We start from the raw sequence: 20,090 nt of genomic DNA on the forward strand, positions 1-20,090 counted from the left end.
CATTGAAGATCTGGCCTCCTGATTTATATCACCATGTTGTTTCATAAATTAAGAATTTGTTCTGCATGCACAATTATTAGTATATAATAAGAGAAACTATGCAATAGTTTCAATGAGGTATAATTATTTCTCCTCACCTTAAAATGTTTCCATAAATAAGGACACACTGCATATTCCACCCATTTTCTTATTAAAAGATGTTAGTATTTTTAACAGTCCAGTCTTTCATCTACAGAAGGCTAGCTTCTCTTATTAATTTATATATGAAAATGAATCCCAGGTTTAAGGAAAATATGGGTCTATGGTTTGTACTTGTCATTATCTCAAAACTATCACCTACTTTGGCAATACCTGTGGTCTTTGATCTAAAGAGATATTTGAACAGAACATTGGGGAAAATAAAGGATGGCATTTAGAATGAATGGTTAAAATGCATTAAACAATTTTCCATAGCACCCTTAGCTCTTTAGATCAAAGGTCTTTTATTTTTATGATCATATGCAATGTTTTCCAAAAACCTTTTAACCTTGAAAAGGCTATTTTTGTCAATATTGGTTTGCTATTAGAAGTAAATGGTTATGTTGTAAATATGGTCTAAGTAGTTTTTTTGGTTGTGCTTTCACCTATAAAGTAAAAAAGTATTATCAAGATTGAGTCTTATGAATCTAACCCCAAATTGTCATTTGATTTTACCAGACCACCCTTAGTGGTTCATTGATGCTTCCAAAACATTATTGATCTACATCTAGCCCTCAGTTCCTTAGGGTCTTATTTTTTTTAAGATTTCATTTATTTTTTGTGGGAATATGAGAGAGAGAGAGAGAGAGAGCGAGAGAGCACACAAGTGGTGGGGAGGGGCAGAGGGAGAGGGAGAAGTAGACTCCCTGCTGAGCAGGGAGCCTGACGTGGGCTCAATCCCAGGACCCCAGGATCATGACCTGTTTCTTTCTGCTTTTAAAGACTGGTTTAATTCTATGATTTATAAAACTTAAATATCCTTAGGAGGTCTATTTTACTCTTCTCGGAATCTTCTCATTTAGAAGACAGATTTAGGGGGTCTTGATCTATCCCTCCTTCATATTTATTCATAAATAAATTTCTCCTATGAAGATAAGGTATTCCCTTGGTCTTAAAAGGGGTTAACCATGACTCAGAGTTAAGTACCACGGGTCAAGGGTTTATAATTGACACACTGAAATTATGGCTTCATCCCAATTTATTCATTCTTAACAAAAAGCAAATTCAAATCAGTTGTCATATTCCTTTGGTACTAGTAAAATATAAACCACAAATTCTTCTATAGAACAACTTAAAGAATAGGGCTCAATAGGGAGAAAAGTGAACAAAACTTCGTTTTCTAAGAGGAAGAGTGAAACAACATGGGGAAATGTAACATATAACCTCTATGAAAATCTAAGCTTTATAAATAGCTTGAAAGTTCTGTCCCTTAGTTTCTTTCAAAATCAAATTTGTAAGGGAGGAGAAAAATACCACATGTCTCTATTCATGTACTGCATAGATATTTGTGAAGAAGTAAGGGCAAATATTCATCTGACAACCATTCTAGTCAACAAAGATACATTAAGGAGGTAAGTGTGAGGAATTAAGGTAGTCTCTGTAACAAGAAAAGTCAGAACTAGATACGATGATGAGTAAACAGGTCAAGGACTTTGAAATAGGGCCTAAATTTACCACCCCCCTGTGCTTAATGCTCCTCACAAATAAAACATACTGTTTTGTGAATTAAATGAGTGATCCTTTGAGTGCTTAGTGATACTTGGAAAATAGTGATGGCTCAGTAATGGGTAGCCACTGTGATTATTCTAAAATGATTAAGGGGTAAAAGAGATGCACATACTAACAATTACCTTTGATACAGAACAAGTGAAATAAAGGCTAGAATAGGGCCATGTGATGTGGAGGCAGAAAGAAGGGAGTGGGTCATTCTGACTGGGTCACCAGGATAAGCTTAAAAAGTGAAAAGCCCTCCCAGTGGTGGCCAAAGGTGGAGGTAGGACCAGCAAGTGATCTAAAGGCTGGCAAACTGCCTTGGTCGATAGGGACAGGCAGCCTAGGGCACACAGTGGCTATCACTAGAGGCATGAGCTCAGGAGGGTAAGCTGGTCTTCCTTGGTCTCTGCTTCTTCTTGTGTAAAATGGGAAAATTAGATTCCTACCTCTGAAGGTGATCTGTATATAAAAAACATTAACACATGTAAAACACTTAGAACGGGGCCTCTCCAGTTGAGAAGCAAGAGTATCTGCTGTCGATTAACAGTTCAGTACGTTTAACTATTATTGTGGCTAAAAAACAGGGATCTATGTCTATCTTTAATCATGGAATGGAGAGCATGTGGAAAAGGACATAAAAGGATTGTAGAAAAAGGGACTCAGAAATAGGTATAAGAAAGATAAAGGCAATTTAAAACAATTAAATTCTCATAAGAAATACCACAATATAAAGAGAGAAAAATACAGTCTCATGTTAAACAAAAAAATAGTCCAGCCCTGAAATGATCTTCCTATTTCTATAAAAAATTCTAAAACACCACATGGAGTTCAATTAACTTCAGAAAGCAATTATTGAGCAACTACTATGATGTAAGAGCTGGGATACAAATGTGCATCATCCATCAGCCATGCTCTCTGGGATTTCAAGGCATATGTGATCTGTACGCATACAGTTAATATGCTAAGTGTGAACCTATTTTATAAGAGCTCAGAGAATACAGTGTTTAATTCTTTTTGCAGGAAGAGGAATGGGAAATGAGCTTAAAAGGATTTTCTAGAATTTCAACTCAGATGTTTATAGCATGAAGCAATCCCTATGAAAGGATGAGTTGAGCCGTGTGTAAAACAATAGGGTAAGAAAGGTTTGGAAAACTGGATACTGCATTCCAGTTTAAAGGCGTTCAAGTTCAAATTAAAAAAAAATTACCATGGATGTCAACAAAACCATCTGAGGCCAGTTTGCAACCTTTGCGGTACACACGGCAAGTGCTGCTTGAGGTGGGTTAGGAAACAGGATTGAACATCGCAGGTGGAGAGAGAAACAGGTGAAATTCTAGAGTGTATAAATATCATTTACCAAGAGCCAGAGATAAAAGTACTTGGAATGTGTAGCTAGCAGTAAGTGACTACGAGAGTGAACAATGAGGCACGAGGGAGGCATCAACCTAGACTATAAAGGGCCAGGAACACAATGCCAAGTTCAAACTTCATCTTGACAGCATCAAGAAGCACCACATTAATTTCTATGTATCCTTAACAGTATCATCTTAAGAGTTCAATGGTTTCTCAGGTCTTCATGAACACAGATTTGTTATTATAAATGATTCTAACTCTTAGCAAATGAGAAAATGTTCTCTGTCACTGGGGAAAATTTGACAGAATTACCATGATGGAAAACATTTAAATTTTTAAAAATCTATTAGGCTAAATATTGCATATTTAGAAACATCTGTTTATTCATAGGATACATGGCTCAAGTCATATAGCTTATATCCAAGTTAATGTTGATTATTTTCTTTTGAGTGTAAATATATATATAGCTTTTAAAACTTACTCAATAATTAATATACTAATAATCTGATGTTATTTCATACTTCTACATTCTATGCACTGTCCTAAGTGCTTTATCATTTCATATCATTTCATTTAATCTTCATGAAAGTCTTATTGTTATGAAAAGTGTTACCCCACTTATAGGTGAAGAAACACAGCTAGCAGATATGAAATAACCTGCCCAAAGGCACACAGCCCATAAGCAAACAATTCAGCATTTTACCCAGGCAGTCTCTCTCCAGCATGTGCACTCCTAATGCTGAGTTTATATGCTCTGTATGAATTGACTGATAGCTAGAGCTGGTCTTTCTTCCCAGGCCTGTAGAACCATTCTTCTAGGAATGTACTAGACCCTAGCCTGCTTGACTTTCCAAGGTCTTGTCTGTGATTACCACTAGGCTATCCTCCTAGCTCTTTCTTACTATTGGCTGTTAGAATTTCTCTTCTTCGTAGTAGCTCTTTTTAGTCCTGGCACATTTATCACTAGACAGAACTACTGGCGGAACGTGACTGTTCTCTTTTCTGCCCCCTCCCCCCTCTGTTTGGTCTACTACCAGACTTCATTTAAAACCTCCTCCATTCTCACAGGATCTGTTTGGCAGAAGGCTTGGGTTTGAGTTTGTCACTACTTCTTCGTAACAGAGGAAAAAAAAGTCAAATCCATCATAGGAGAAATCACAACATGAAATACATTTTTACTCAATTCCAGAGTATTTGTGTGATAATTTACAACATGATCATGATTACCTGTCATTGATAACCCTCTGTGACTTCTCTATTGTGGCTTTCTGCAAAGTTTCTTCCTGCTTAGAGATGATTTCTAAACTAGCATTTCCCGGGTTCCACACAAGCAGTTGTTGTCTGCAATGACTTTTCTCTGACACTCCATCAGAAAAATCGTGCTCTGAAGTTTTAACACGCACTGTATCCAAGTCAATAATTCATGCTGATTTGCATGGTAACAGTGTGGACATGGCCTCTCCTAAATAAAAAGGCCAGGATTTCTCACAGACACGTGAGATAACCTATGGGTGAACACAGATCATTTCTCAGAGCTCAGTTTATGCTGGATCTTTCCCTCATTGTTTCAAGTCACTAATAAATTTCCTCTCTTTTCTGTTTAATACAAAACTTCTCCAGAGCCTCAGGCACAGCACTTCCAAATGTCAGCAACTATTAGCTCTGCACATTCATCTCTGTTTCCTTATTTCTCCGAAGTCGTCTGTATCTCTCAGAGGTGAGTCCAGGTGGCTTAACATAACACGGGGGTGTGCGGGCATAGGAGTGTATGTATTTTCTCAAAATAAAGCATTTGGCTCTATCTTATCTCTCTTACTTGCCTACAAACTTTTCTGGATCCAACCAAGTATCCAGTATAAAGCCTTCCTTACCCCTTGCTTATGATCAACAGAGGATAAATTGTGTTTTTAAATTATCAATCATTCCGTCAAGTTTCCCAGGTCCTCCACTTTATTTTTATTTATTTATTTTTTTATATAATAATATTTTTTTATTATATTATGTAAGTTACCATACAGTACATCCCTGGTTTTTGATGTAAAAGTTCGATGATTCATTAGTTGCGTATAACACCCAGTGCACCATGCAATACGTACCCTCCTTACTACCCATCACCAGTCTATCCCATTCCCCCACCCCCCTCCCCTCTGAAGTCCTCAGTTTGTTTCTCATAGTCCATAGTCTCTCGTGGTTCATTCCCCCTTCTGATTTCCACTTTAATTTACAGGAATGGAAAGCATATCTTGAGAAAGGGAACATGCTATATTTCGAACTGTAATGCAAACACAATATTTTGTGAAAACTTCCAAGCTAGGTTTCCTTAATTTCTATTCATATTTATATATATCTCAGTGCGTGTGTATGTGCTGGTGTATATACCTCTGTATGTGCGTGTCTGTGTGAACTGCACTTTTGCCATTAGGAATCTGAGGGCAACCTTCCTTTAGTGAGCCCAAGCTTCCTATTTTCCTATCCTGCAGCCAAAATCCACCTGAAAACATTTCATGCACGATCATAATCAAGCTGAGCTGGTGCCAAGCACTGGGGCGGTGTGTGGGGAGGGGTGTCACCAGGCACAATGGCTCTTTGATGTGTGCAAAGAAATATGTATAACAGAGTATACAGACTGGTCAAACTAGTGCCTTCTGAAACCAACAGGCAGGAGGACCAGAAATCTGCTGTCATGATGCAAAAGAATTTTCTCAAATTAAAAAAAATAATTTCTAGGGTTTCAGAACCGTACAAAACACTGCAACATAGTTGTGTCAGGTCCAGAGGACCAAGTACTAGATTTTAAGACATGAGCCAGACTATATCTGGCTTCCTAGTTCTCAGTACTTGAACCAAACCCTGTGGCTGCTCTTCTGTTTTCCTCTTGATCCGACATACCTTTAAGAACATCAAACAGAATAAAGCAGGAGAGAGTGTTTTGGAATTTGTAAAATACTCTATAAATATAATGTGGTGTTATTAGTTTTTCTTGGGGAAAAATAGCTGGGAAAGAGAAATAAAACATCTCTTTGTTCGAAACCTGCTAGGCTGCTGTTTAACAATTACCACTGCAGCATGGGTTAGTCAGGTGAGTTTTATTGCTTTTATTCTGATCTATCTGTTGTCTCCATCTTTTTGTAAGAACAGACATCATTTCTAGGATCCAGGTATTATGCTCAAGTATAATATGGGATGTGAAAGAGTTATACTATTAAGTGATGATGAAGCAGTTTATGATGGATGCTTTCTTTCTTTTTTTATATACTTACCCACTGCAATTTTACTTGTCGGAGCAAGAAACCATATTCTCTCATATTTGAAGTACCCGGTTTACAAAGAACTATTATGGATTATATGAATTATACATTTATATAGTAATATATAGAATCTGACTAGGTATCTTTAGTAATACGTTAGTAATGATACTCGAGAGGAACTAAGGAACTGGTAAGAAATCAGTTAAATATTAAAAATGCATAAATACATATATAGTAGAATCTGAGTGGTGATATAAAGAATGTTAGTCAGAATTAAGTAAAAAATAATAATAAATTATACAACATTTGAAAAGAAAAACAGGCTCATTACCTCCAAGTACAGAAAATAAATTCTTCCAAAATACAGGTCATTATATTTTAGTAAATAAAATTTTAAAACTCAAATTAGTATATTTTCTATATGTGACTTGATAATATTAATATGTAGAAGATATCTTTAAGCAATATGACACTCTCTCTAAACGTTTTTATATTTATAGTATTATTTTGTTCCGCAATTTTCTTTCCTATAAATAGTAAAAAGGTTGTATCAGCCCAGGCCACAAGACCTTGTCAAACAATTCATGTATGTATGGATGTATCTGTCATCTATCTTCTAAAGAATCTTCTTCACATAGATGAAACTTGAACCAAATCACAAGACTGATCCTTAATTTTATTCTGTTTCATACACTTATTGACATGTGCACACTTAATTTGGTGTGTATTTATTTATGCTTCAAAGAGAAAATAGCATGAGCCATAGCTGCTTATCGTCTCCAGAGGGGTATATTCATCTGTATCAAAACCTTTCTATGAATGTTAGTACAGGCCTCATTTGACCAAAATCCACATGTATTATTTACAAAGAGATCTACTCTCCCAGAGAATCAAGAAGTTGGAAAGAGAATATCCAACGAGGAACAACTTAGCTGTTTCCTGGCAAGCCTTCTGACTACCAGCAAAACAAACGCTCTCAGTGGTTCTTACCTGCAGTGCACAACCATGGGGCCTGCATCAGGAGGGTTACAGGTTTTGACTCTTCGTAAGAAAGCTAGAAAAGGTGTCGGGTGTTCTGGAACGCCGTGGTCAGGCCAGGCAGTGAACTGGAATTGTCTTACTTCTCTCTTCTCGCTCGACCCATTCTGCGAAGTAGGAAGACTGGGTAAAATTCTGCGTTCCTAGCCTCGGGCGGTAATGATGAGTGGTAGCACCAAAGAGGTAACATGAAAATGTGTCTTAATTCCTCCCCTCCCCTAAGACCTGTGGGAAGACGCACTCTTGGGAACTATTCGTAAACAACAACTGTCTGCTCAGGAAGATAACATTCTTAGGTGAGAAGCAAGACATGTTCCAGGTGTAACAATCAGGAGTTGTATTTTACGGAAAGAACTAGTTCTTCCTCATCTATTCATTTGCCGAAACTTCCGTTCAGAGCGAGAGTCCCGTATTTACTGATAAATCGCTGGACAAGGAGAAACATTGCTGAGCGATAATGGAAGAATTATTTCATTCTTCACCGTTGCCAGTGGAATCAAGATTTAAGTAAAGTCTTAAGATATTTGATTTCTCAAAAGACGCTTTCTTTAAATAATGGAAAGGGGAAACGGAGGGGAAAAAATAAAAGGCAAACCTTGTAAAGTGCAAATGTCCGCACACAGTACGTGGCCAGTTCCACCGTATCCAGCAGCGTGACTTGGACAAGCCCGTGAGTTTCAGTGCCTCTACTGGGCCAATACTGGTCACACTTCACCTGGAAGAAACAAGTGACGCATTCAGGGCAGATGCTCATCAATTTCTCTATTAGCTTCATTCGGAGTTGCTGTTGAAGGAAAACAGCTTTTTTGCATTTCATTTTATGTTGATCTTTTTCTGGCATGCATTCTTGTTATCCCAATATATGTAAATTACTGCTCTGATGCCAATATAAACCACATTTTTCAAACTGGTAGGAATACTAAGCAGTAACAGATTCAATTTTCCTGGAGAAAAATAAATTGCAGATTGTTGCTGAGTAAAATAAAGAAAGAGGTATTTGAAACTTTAGAGCACTTGAAAAGAAAACACAAATTTGTTCTGGGATATATGTTATGAATTGCATCAGGAGGATTATGCTCGGCCATTTAAATGACATGGTGAGACAGTTAGTGCTCATCCATCAAGGTTTAAAAGGCACAAGCTAGTTCATCTTGAACTATCACAATTTCCAAATACACTTGTTTAAAGAAAAGTAGAAATAATTTGTGAATCTATCAAAGTATAATAAACAACACAGCATTGTAAAAAATACAAGATAAATGGTATTTGTATCCAAAACAAATTAAATTGGTAATGTGCAGCGGAAAAAGAGCTGTGTGTTCTTTAAAACCGGTCTCAGAGGGTCACACGCTAGTGCAAAGTTTAAATAATTTAAAATTCATTCATTTCAGATGAAAAATCTGTAATTTCTACGTGGAGTTGAATAAAAGCACATAAAAAGTATTCAAGCCAATTAGTTTAACATGCAACAGAAAAATAATTCCTAGTTTAGAATACATTTCAAACTTACTATTACTATGGGTATTAAAAAGCATAATAAAAATGACAAACGCAGCACTATAATTTCTAGTAAGGTCATAGATAAGAATATATTTACCCTTTCTATCTCAGATTAAAAGAAAAGATGGGAGTAATTCTTAACTGAAATGCATTTCTCTAGGTAAAGAAATCTAGTACCGTTTTATATTAGAAATCACACCTTGTAGTTGAAAAAGAAAGATTTGAAAGTCATAATCTCTGGATTTAAACAAAAGCAATGAGGCATTATTATCATAGACACTAGAATTTTTTGGTCCAGTGAATAGAATTGCTAGATAATTATTTGCTTTTATGTTGAATATAAACATTAGTAGCATTCTGTGAATAATATTGTAATTTGCTCTTTCACAGATGTATCACGTGCTCCTCAAAGGACTCGGGCTCTTTCTATGCAGATTGTGGGGCTTCCAAAAAGGCAGAGGTTTCACTCTTATCCAATCTCCTAGACAACGAAAAGGAGAAAACCACTTCAACGTACAGTTATACAGTAAAGTGGAGATTGGATTTACATGGTTTGACTCTCGTGCCTTTATTTCAATGGTGAAACCATACAAACACCTATTTTATAAAAAACAAACAAAAGTGGTTCAAGTAAAATGGGTAATTTGTGTCTTAATAGGATTTTTAGAACATATTTACATGTTTTCTAGATGCATAATATATTCTTCTATGTTTATATTACTATGATATGTTCTACTTAAAGAACAATAACACAAGGGGAAGACAATTCTCTAGGGAGAATATTGATGTAGATGACCCTGACTGAGAACCTCTTATGTTCTCTGACCATCCATGAAAACCTAAGTTGTATATGGGTGGAATTAGCAGAGGGTACCACATGAATAGAGCCAACACTACTTAAGTAGCCATGATTCAGATTGAAAGAAAATCACAAAAATTCGTCAAAGGCTCTGATTTACACCATAAAATAGATGTCAAGTTGATGTCTTGCTGCAAAGGACAAAAGTAACTTTGGGGACCTCTTACTGCAACATTTGCGAGGATGTCAGCAATGCGTTGAGTTAAAAAATGAAGAGAGAAACCCAACTCATTATTTAATAGTTTCAGCTGGATGGCAACCCTTTCTAATCAAAATCAACAGATCAAATCCCACGGGAACAAATATTGCTATGACAGACACAAAAATGGCAGGTTAATGCAATGAAATGATCTATAAGGTCAGTATGATGCACTGAACCAAATTCAATGCAATTATATTTCAAAGCTGGGAATTGATTATCATCAGACCTTTTGGTGAGACAAGACAAAGGAAATGAAGGAAAGGACCATAAGCCTGCTTTTATGTGACCTCTGGAAAAGTCGTTTCATTATTTAGTGACTTTCCATCAACAACTCCACTCCATCCCTAAGACATAGCAAAAACTGAAGTTACACTAATTATTCTCATACTTCAAGTATTAAGTTTAAAACTGCAACTATCATTGACTTAGTCTCTGACTCCTTTAGGAAAAAATAATACCAGAAAACATTACTTTAAGGAGTGAATATTGTGAACATTTTTAGCTAAAAGAAGAAGAAAAGAAAGCTTTTGTACTCGTTTGAAATAATGTACTCTTTACCAAAAAACCCCCAAAAATCAATCAAACAAACAAAAAAACCCTGCTCTAAGATGTTTCAAACTCAACAGCAAAACACTGGGAGCATTTGTTTTTCAAGCAAATATATTTAAACGTTGTTTTCTCTCAAGAAATATTTCGCAAAGGGAGTTTATGAAAAAATAAATATTTTAATGTATGTACACATGCACACATATGGTCTCAGCAGCAGGATTAGAAACTTTCCCCAGGCTTCTCGGAATAGCTACAGCAATCCACTCTTCCCTTCATTAGTAAGTACCTGGGCACTCTTCGCTCTCCCTCATTCATCTGCTTTCTAAGGGCTACATTTAAGGGCTCAGATTTACTGACCTTCTTTTAAGTCCTTCATTTTTAGCCATACACTTAACAAATAATTTCTGATTTCAACATCAGAAAGCAATTGGGAAGTGTAGTGAGTGAGGGGGGAAAACAAGGGCACAGGAGAACTGTTAGAAATGATTTTTTTCCCCTAATTATCCAATGCAAATGAACTTGCTTCATTGTCGCTCTTGAAATGTTTTTATTTGGACAATAGACCCTCCCTCCACCTTGTCTTCTTTTCCCCTGGGAAAAAATCTCAGAAGGTATTTCTAGAGAGTTAGAACTTTTAGGCTTTGTGCACAGAGCCCAGTGTAGGAGGCTTTCCCTGAGCATCCAAGAGCTAGGAGGCAGCAGCTCCTGAACACAAACACCGATGCTCATCTTTTCCTACTTGATTCTGAAGTGACTGACTACGTCTTCAGGGCTGATGCAATAGAAGGTTGGGCAGCCTAACTGGATGGCTGGTAAACTGCTTCTTTATTTTTAGGACCAAAGCCAGCAGCCTCATCTGTTAAATGGGTACAATATTTTCAGGATGACAGGGTTATCATAAGGCTCAAACACCATGCACCTGCATCTCTAAACCCAATAGGCATTCAATAGGCAACAGCTATTATTAATCCTCAGTTAGACTATGTTCCCAATTTTTTTTATGATTGTAGTTATAAAAATGTAATCCTTGTAAATGTGAACAAAACAAACATGTTATTAATCCCCGTGGATATGTATTTAGGAGTTGCTGGCAGAAGGCAAGGTCTTAGCAACTGTGGGGACACCAAAGTGAAATGAAATGCAGTCCTGCCCCCAATCCATCAGCATTACTGACTAAATATAGAGGTATGCTTACATCTGCTGGTTCTTCAAATACATAGTTGTGAGATTTCCAAATAAATCCCTTACTCTACCTGGGTTCTAGTCAGGTGTGAGAAGAGAATGTCTTAGTGTCTGAGGGGAAAAAGGAGAGAAGCAGAACATGATACCCAGGTTGTGGTTTAGAAACCTCACCCAGTAACTCGATTAGAGGCCTAATGTAAATAAGACAGTTCAGAATTGTGGCCAAATTTGGGGAAGATACTTATTTTTATTATTACAAAGTGATTATCCTTATGTGGTAACTTCATTTCTTCATAAATATGGAAAGAACAAGCTGACCGTCACTAAATGCATGCTATGGAATTAATTCATACTCCCTCTTTCATGGGCAACCTATTAAAAGCAAATTGATGGAACGATAAAACTTGTCATTGGAAGTATCATGTAGGATTTATCCAGTAGGTCTGCTGACTGTGCTTTGGGGAAATGCTTTCTTTCTAGTTCCATTTTTATTTCCATATGCCTTATCTTGGAAGTGCCTGGCACATCACAGAGATTCAACAACTGGAAGCCAACTTTATAATCAACTATACTGTGGTCTTCATTGGCTTATTTTTAAATTGCCCAGACCCTTCTGAAAGCAAAACCTTCTTATTTCAATTTAACAAAGACTCATTGAGCATGGCAGCATGGTGAAGCATCAGAATTCCAAATGTAATAAACCAATACCTTCAAAGTGTCCCAGCATCACTGATGCAAAATACACTTGCTCTACGGTACTATGAAAAGCTTGCCTAGGGCCAGATTATTTAGCCAAAGAAGGACTTGGAAGAAACAATAAATGAAAGATGGGAAAGCATAACTGTTGCTGAAAGTAACTGGAAATTAGTATCTACTATGTTTGGTCAGAGGAACCTTTTATAAGGAGCGAATAGGAAGTATGTTAACAATAGATAACACAAGTCAAAGTTGGTCTTGGGAATTTGGAAATGTCAATATACACTCATCAATACACATTTAATAAGGGAGAATGTAATAAAAGGAAGTTTCAGATAATTATTAGGATATATTTTAGTGGATGGATAAGTTATATATGCTGAACTGTTTGTTTCTATAGGTTATAATATCTCTCTTGGCAGTTTTAAAGAACAACTTCAAAACTTGATTATTCAAAAATAAGTATGGAGATTATCTCAATGAGTCTATTGTCTTTCAGCAATAATGTCACTTTTTTCACTCAATTAACATTTAGCCATATCTATTTTTGAATGGCAAAAGAGTAGTCTGGTTTGTGTATTTCCCCTCTTCATTTTCTCTTTGTTGACCACTGCATGGTGGAGATCAATTACAATGGAATACTTGAGAGTAATATTAAAGCATTTGACTACCAACGCAGTAATAGCTTTTCATAAATAAAACCAGAAAGTTGAAAAATATTATTCTCTAAAGAAACCAAATTATTCATTATAAAACCACTTACCAGTTCACTGAACCGTTTGAACACTTCGATGAATTGGTATTTCCTTATTTCCTTTTGTTTGATGCATGCTATAGACTAAATATTTGTGTACCCCCAACAAAGTCATAGGTTGAAATTTAATCCCCAGTGTGATGGTATGAGGACCTGGGGCCTTTGGGAGGTGATTAGGCCTAGGGTAGAGTCCTCCTGAATAGGGTTTATGCCTTAGAACAGAGACTCCAGAGAGCTCCCTCCCCACTTCCACCATGTGGGGTTACAAAAGGAAGACGGTTTTCTGTGAACCAGGAAGTGGAGCCTCACCAGATACCAAATCTGTCGGCTTCTTGGTCTTATACTTCCCAGTTTCCAGAACTGTGAGAAGTAGATTTCTGTTGTTTATAAGACGCCCAGTCTACGGCAACAGACTAGGACAGTGTGCCCACCAGAAGTTCATATAGGGACGTGCACTAAACTTTTCAAATGACCTCCCCCCCTAAATTGACAGTCATTATATCTCAAGTTTCTGGCACTTTGTTGTAACCAGAGGGAAACTCTATGAAGTACCCCTTTGTCCTGGCAAGGCAACACTTCAATGTCAGCTTTTCCCACACAGCCATGGTCCTTAGAGTTCACACCTCAGCCCCAATCATACCTGGCAGTGACTGGGTGCTTTACGTAGCCCTACAATTACCTCGGTGTCTGCCTGGAGCTTCTCAGTGTCTGCCTATGGCCCAGCAACACTCCTGTGTCACCATTATTGAGCACTATGTCAGGTGACTTAAAGTTTCAATGAAAAGAGAATTTCTGTACACTGGTAGTATCGATACATTTTCACATTTTAACAACCAGTACAATTATACCGGTACATACCAGCTGAACCTCAGCTTTGCTTGAATACAGAGATTGATCCACACTTCTTAAAATTTTAGAAGTGATCTCATCAGCTTGGGATTTGCTATAAACGCGAATGTGGACAATGAGAGGGGCTTTGCACAAAGTTGCCAAGAGCAAAATTGCACCTCTTCCTCCCAGTCCGGTTCTTTCCTAGGCCATGATGCCTCTGATGCACTTTCACAGGAATGTTTGTTTTTTAGGCCAGAATCTGTAGGCTGCCATTCTAAATCGAGGAGATGGGGGTGGGGGAAAGAAGGTAGAAAATCTGAGAAGCCAACAAACAGTAAGAAATTGGTGGGATTCTTTCTCTTTTATCTGACATTGTGTCTGTTGACAAGAGAAAACCAAGAGTGTGGAACTTGCTAGATAAGGACCCAAACATCTTTTAGGTTGCCAATATGAGCATCATTCTTTTTGCTGCCAGTGTCCTATTTACATTAAGTATCCACCACTTTTCAAAAACAATCCCATACATCATGCAGACTCCAAAGGCAACGTTTGTGTTGCCGTTTCTACAGTTGCTTAAGGAAAAAGCAGTTTCTGTTGCCCTAGATAGGCAGTGCTTTAGGCTGCAGTTTGAGAAATTAAATGTTCAAGGCCTTCGGCGCTTCCAGTTCTATTTGGAAAAGGACACAGACCTGGCATTTGGAAAGCATTTGCTCTCCATTAAACTTACCGAACCTTGACAAACCAGAGAGGCCAAGAATTAGTCTGCTGCTGGCCAAGGCTGGGCCTTCCAAAACCGATAACGACAATGAAAACAATAACACTGCCATTTATAATCTTCAACAGGATTCTGCCAACTTCTAACCCAAAACGACCTCACAATCTGAAAAGAATCTCAAGATGTGTTGTACAGGAAAACAAGAAAACATTTGATCAGAATCTCCTTTGCCTAGAATTCTCCTCTTGGCCATAGAAGCAAATGTGAACGTGTCTCACCTTCCCTCTGTATTGAGGAAGATATACTAAGGTGACATTCAAGGACAGGGGAGGACATCAGAGGTGGAGGGAGTGATCATTAGGTCAGATGTGCTCCACCCATCAAATGTCAAGTCTCTGTATTCTAATTCCCTAAATTATTAGTACAATGTTGTTAACACCAGCCCAGTCCCTTAGGCCTTGACAGCATTTAACCTCCATTCATTAGCACCAAAAACAAGACTCAGTGGAGCCGGGAAATTCCCCTGCTATGACCTAAGATAAACTAAACTTGTGATGCACAAAACACTTGACCCGCTCTAGCAATGGTTGCATAATTTTCTATTTGGGAACAGAGTATGGGATTTAGATAGTCTGGAAACCACGTGTAGAATTCCTCACTTCTAACCCGACGCTTACACCACTAGTCAAGGTGGCCCACACTGAATGGCAGTTCCAATGTCCCCTTTGTTGAGGGTCAAAATTTCACTCCTTGTCCTCAACATTTATAGCACTAATCGTAGCACAATACCACAGTAACAGCACTTCAAGTGATTCAACTCCCACTGTAAAGCTTGTAAGACAACAGAAGCAACAGAGCATCAACCCTGGGCAGTGAGTAAGGGCAAGCTGGTGAGGACAAGAGAAAGTCAGATATCCCTTAACGCTGGTTAAGCCGTTTCAGCTTATAACACTAATCACGGCTGCTGAAGAATTTGTTAAGCATGAGACTTATACATTCCCTCCATCTTGAATTCCTTAGGATGGGAAACAAAATAGAAGAGAAACAGCCAAAAGCAAACAGATGAAGGTGGGGGGGAGAAAAGGACAATCACCCCCTAAATAATAGAGGTTCTTGGGCCAGGAGTCACCTTGGCAAATCTCACCTTAGAGCCTCCAATGGTCCAAGTGAGGCTGCCAACCATGTGTCCTAGCTGCCCACAAATAACACCCTTGGACTGGAAATCCCAGCTGTATACATTTACTCTCTTACCAGTGCTTCATTTTTTCCAAACTTTTTCTTCCTTCCATGTGGTTGCCCAAACCAATTCATGTGCTTACTGGCATGTTATGAAACATGGAAACAATTAGAGACCACATTCTAGGGCACGAGAGAATGACTTGCTACAGAATCAATGAACTATGCAGAACTTGAGAGGATTTGGCAAAAAAGATGGAAATTCTAGAATAAGACCTACTAACAACATCTAATGTCACACAGCACACTCTACAAGGCTTTAGACTGATCTGTGTGTTTTCAGGCAGGCAGCAATTGTACTTTACTTTCAAAATCTCTAGTTACAGCCTTATATTTTGTTTTGTTTCTTTATATATCCAGATGAAAGTCAGAAAATATTCAATGTACACATTTTCTCTTCAGGGTTTGATAGCTGAATGCACACGCTATGCTAACAGTCTTCTCAATTAAGTTTGGAATTCTTGCAGGGCCACATTTGAGGGGTAGTATTTGAAAATCAAAGAACTTAAGTTTCCAAAAGACCAATTTGAGTCCTAAGTCATCACACTTGGAAGGGCTTCTTTAGCCAATGAAATGTGAAGAATGGTCAGTTCTTTAACAAAAGGCTAGTGAAACTTCTAATACATGTTAATGAACCCAAGAGCCTTTGTGTGAGTGAGCTGTTCTAACTTGGCAAAGGTTTAAGCACTGCTGCTTTATCATCCAAAGGCCTGAGGGAGAGGCAAAGCACAAAGCTAGAAAACACAGGACGTAGGTACTAAGGGGGCAATTCCCCAGCACTGTCAAGTAAGTAAGAGAACGGGGAGAGGTAATGCAAAACTGAATCAAAAGGAAACGTGGTATCAAGAATATATGGGTGCCTGGGTGGGGCAGTTGTTAAGCGTCTGCCTTCGGCTCAGGGCGTGATCCTGGCGTTCTGGATTCGAGCCCCACGTCAGGCTCCTCCACTGGAAGCCTGCTTCTTCCTCTCCCACTCCCCCTGCTTGTGGCTCTCTCTCTCTCTGTCAAATAAATAAATAAAATCTTTAAAAAAAAAAAAGAATATATGATCTTTAGTGACAATTATTACTACATGTAATTCGTGTTGGCATTACTATTTTCATATTGTATTGCCTCAAGATATGGTTGCAGTGGAAGCTGCAGCCAGAACGGCCTTGTGGTCCATGTGCAGACTGTTTAACAATTCTCTGCATCAGTGTCTTGATTCTGGAGATTCTGTCCTGGGGAAGGCAAGTGCAAACGTGAGCTCTGTTTGACCACAGTACATGGGTGTTAGACTGGGAACGGTGGGCAGAATTCATCATGAGCAGTGACTCTATGAGGCTGGTCAGGATTCACTGTCAGCGACAGAGAAACAAATGCATTGCATTTGGGAACAAAAACTGAATTATTTGAGAGCAGCTTTAGGGGAACCTGAGGTTGTATTGGTACATCTTCCTAGCTCTCTGTCTCAACCAAACACTAACAGCTGAGATTCACTGAGGCCCCTTGTCATATTCCTTACCTTGGTTAATACCCACAATAATTCTTCTATGTAATTTAAAAAGGACAAATGAGACTTTCAGGGATCCCAGTAATGTGTTTATTGTCACACAGTTAGTAAGCACTATAGCTGGAATCTAAACCCAGACATTTGACTGCAAGGCACCCCTATTTAGGACTGTGTCATATAATTCCTTTCTCTCTGATGGTGGTATCCCCAGGCAGTCTTATGAAATATCATCTATCTTCTCTTCCCTTTCCTCTTCTTCTCTCTCCCCCATACCAAATCGCCAGTCAACATGTACTCCTGCATACAAGTACTCTGCAGTACCCAGAAGTGTTTAGACACACACATACACACACACACCTTTTTTTCCCCCCGTATACAAAGGGGGTGAATATTATTTCAAGAACCTGAGCCTTCTTGCAAATAATGAAATTTCAGGCTCCAGCCCTTAGAGAGGTGATTTGTTTCCACCACCTGGACCACCTCCCTTATGAGGGAGACTACAAGCAGTCCCTAAATAAAGCCAGACTAGTTCAAATGTCTGCTTTGAAGTTGGCTACTGGGAATTGAAAATTCACTGAGTCCCCAGATCAGCCCACACAACCCACAGAGTTCCTAAAGCATAAAACTATATATTTCAGTAACAATTAACCATTATTTAGGGGAACTCAATCCAAGTTCTTAGTTGCAAATCCAGGAATGCCTTCCCCTTTCTCCCTAGACTTTAGGTGAAGGAGCAACTGGATAGGGAAAAAGTGAAGTAGGAGGATGTGAAGGAAAAGATGGAAGAGCAAGTGAGATAATTTGGGGGACCAGTGCCTTGCCTGATTTCTCTGTTGCATTTGGTCATTTTTCTCAAGCATTCTAGACTGGGAACGAAGGGCTCTGGGGCCTTGTGGGTCAGGGCTCATTTGTATCGTCAGATTGATGATGTTGAGGCTCCTCAACATGGGCTTATGCAGGTCATCACAAGTTTGGGTACAGACTGAGCCACCACAGAATAAAAATCACAAGACAGCATTTTAATTGGCCTCCTTAGGCCATTTAACAAAGGAGAAAGCTAACTTGCAAGAGCAAAGAGTAATTAATGAAGGGAGCAAACAGAGGTTCATTTAGTAACTTCAAAATAAGTTCCTCTGTCTGAGGTGGGGGAAAAAAAAGGTAGCCTGCAACATAAAGATAAACTGTGGGTATTTAAGTCACAATGCCTTCCGCCAGGAACTGCTCATTACCATCAGATGCTGCGGTGGCAGTAGGGCCAGTTAGAACGAACTTTATTATTAGAAGCAATTAGGGAGAAAAGGGGCAGAATTTCATTTGGTTATTTCAAAATAAGTTTCTGTGCATGGTTTAATGAAGGCCTGCAGTGTCAAGATAAAATGTGTGTTTTACTGAAAACAGCTTTTGCAAATGACTGCTTGTTACCACCGGTATCTCCAGGCAGAGCAGTCTGGGTAGGCTGGATTTACATGCATGCTGTAACATAATCGTTCAGCTGTCTCAGCTTCACCGAAGTGTTAACAGGCAATATGGCCTAATGGTTAAGCACATGTGTTCTGGAGCTAGGCTGTCTGTCTTCAGATCCTCACTCTGACCTTGATTGCTGAATGACCTTGAGTGACCTTCTGGAATGTTCTAGGCTTAGTTGATTCATATGTAGACTGGAGATCATAGTAGTGTTTATCTCACAGGATTGTTGTGAAATATCAATATGTCTAATATGTGTTGGACGATGCATTATGAAGAGTTACATGCAAGAAACATTTGGGTGAGGGGTTGTTTTTACAGGACTTGCTATACAGGAGTTACCCTGAGTACAAATCAATAATGGATCCATTTACATCTTTTTAATGGTGTTTTTGTGTAAAGAATGACAATGACATTTGTCTTCATAGTCATACAGTTTTCATCTAAATTCCTTTCAGACAGTATTTCAGTATTTCTATACAATTCGCATGTTATAAAGAGGTTTGATTACCTTTTGGGGTTTGCTAAACCAGTTGTGTACCATATCCTTTACTTCCACCTTTAAAGTAATGGCTGGGACTTTTTGTATTTTACTGAGTCTGAGCTTTCCCCTTATGAATCCCCTGCACAGCCTTCCACTCTTCCCTCGTCTACATACCTGGGCTAAAAGAAACTGCCACGTATCGAGCTTAGGAGACTATTTAAAAAACTCAACTGTCACACAACAAATGGGGAATTGGGCTTTGGCTTCCTTCTAAATATCTTTTTGAGGCTACTGTGACCACAGTAAAAGAGATCTCTTACCAGTGGTTTCAAACTCCGCCCTCGATGTCCTACTCTTCAGTGAAAGTATGTGCTGCCTTCAGTGATTTTTCAGAGACTCCTTCATTAAATTCTCAAGGTTAAAGACTGATTTTCATCAGATGGCTACAATATTTGCATATTCACTTGGGAATATGGCACACTGCTTACCCATTATGTTTTAGTTTTGCAAATCAATAACATTTAACTAATGTGCCATGCACCATAATATTGGACCCATATGATGAATAAAACCCCCTTCTTAGACCTTAACAAGCAATGAATCTGTTATTAAAATCTATTCATATTGGAGAAGGCTAAAGTAGCAAAATGCCCTCTACAGATCTATGTGTTTTCTCAGCTGTGTATTAACCCACATCATTTTTCTGGCTGCCCTAACTTAATTTATGGTAATTTGAATAATTTATATAACAGCCAC

General features: G+C 38.4%; 1 protein-coding gene across 1 annotated transcript in view; it reads right to left on the reverse strand.

Annotated features, from left to right (window-relative positions):
* The window catches only part of PTPRD (protein tyrosine phosphatase receptor type D), a 301,900-nt gene that overhangs the window by 40,211 nt on the left and 241,599 nt on the right, over nt 1–20,090 (reverse strand). Inside the window, exons 29-30 of the mRNA XM_040632317.1 lie at nt 7,966–8,085; nt 7,323–7,477 (exon numbers count right to left, since the gene is read on the reverse strand). Coding sequence (XP_040488251.1) covers nt 7,323–7,477; nt 7,966–8,085 — 275 coding nt within the window. The remainder of the gene's footprint in view (nt 1–7,322; nt 7,478–7,965; nt 8,086–20,090) is intronic.

This window comes from Ursus maritimus, unplaced genomic scaffold, assembly GCF_017311325.1.
Source record: "Ursus maritimus isolate PB19 unplaced genomic scaffold, ASM1731132v1 scaffold_17, whole genome shotgun sequence".
In the NCBI taxonomy this organism is placed as follows: domain Eukaryota; kingdom Metazoa; phylum Chordata; class Mammalia; order Carnivora; family Ursidae; genus Ursus; species Ursus maritimus.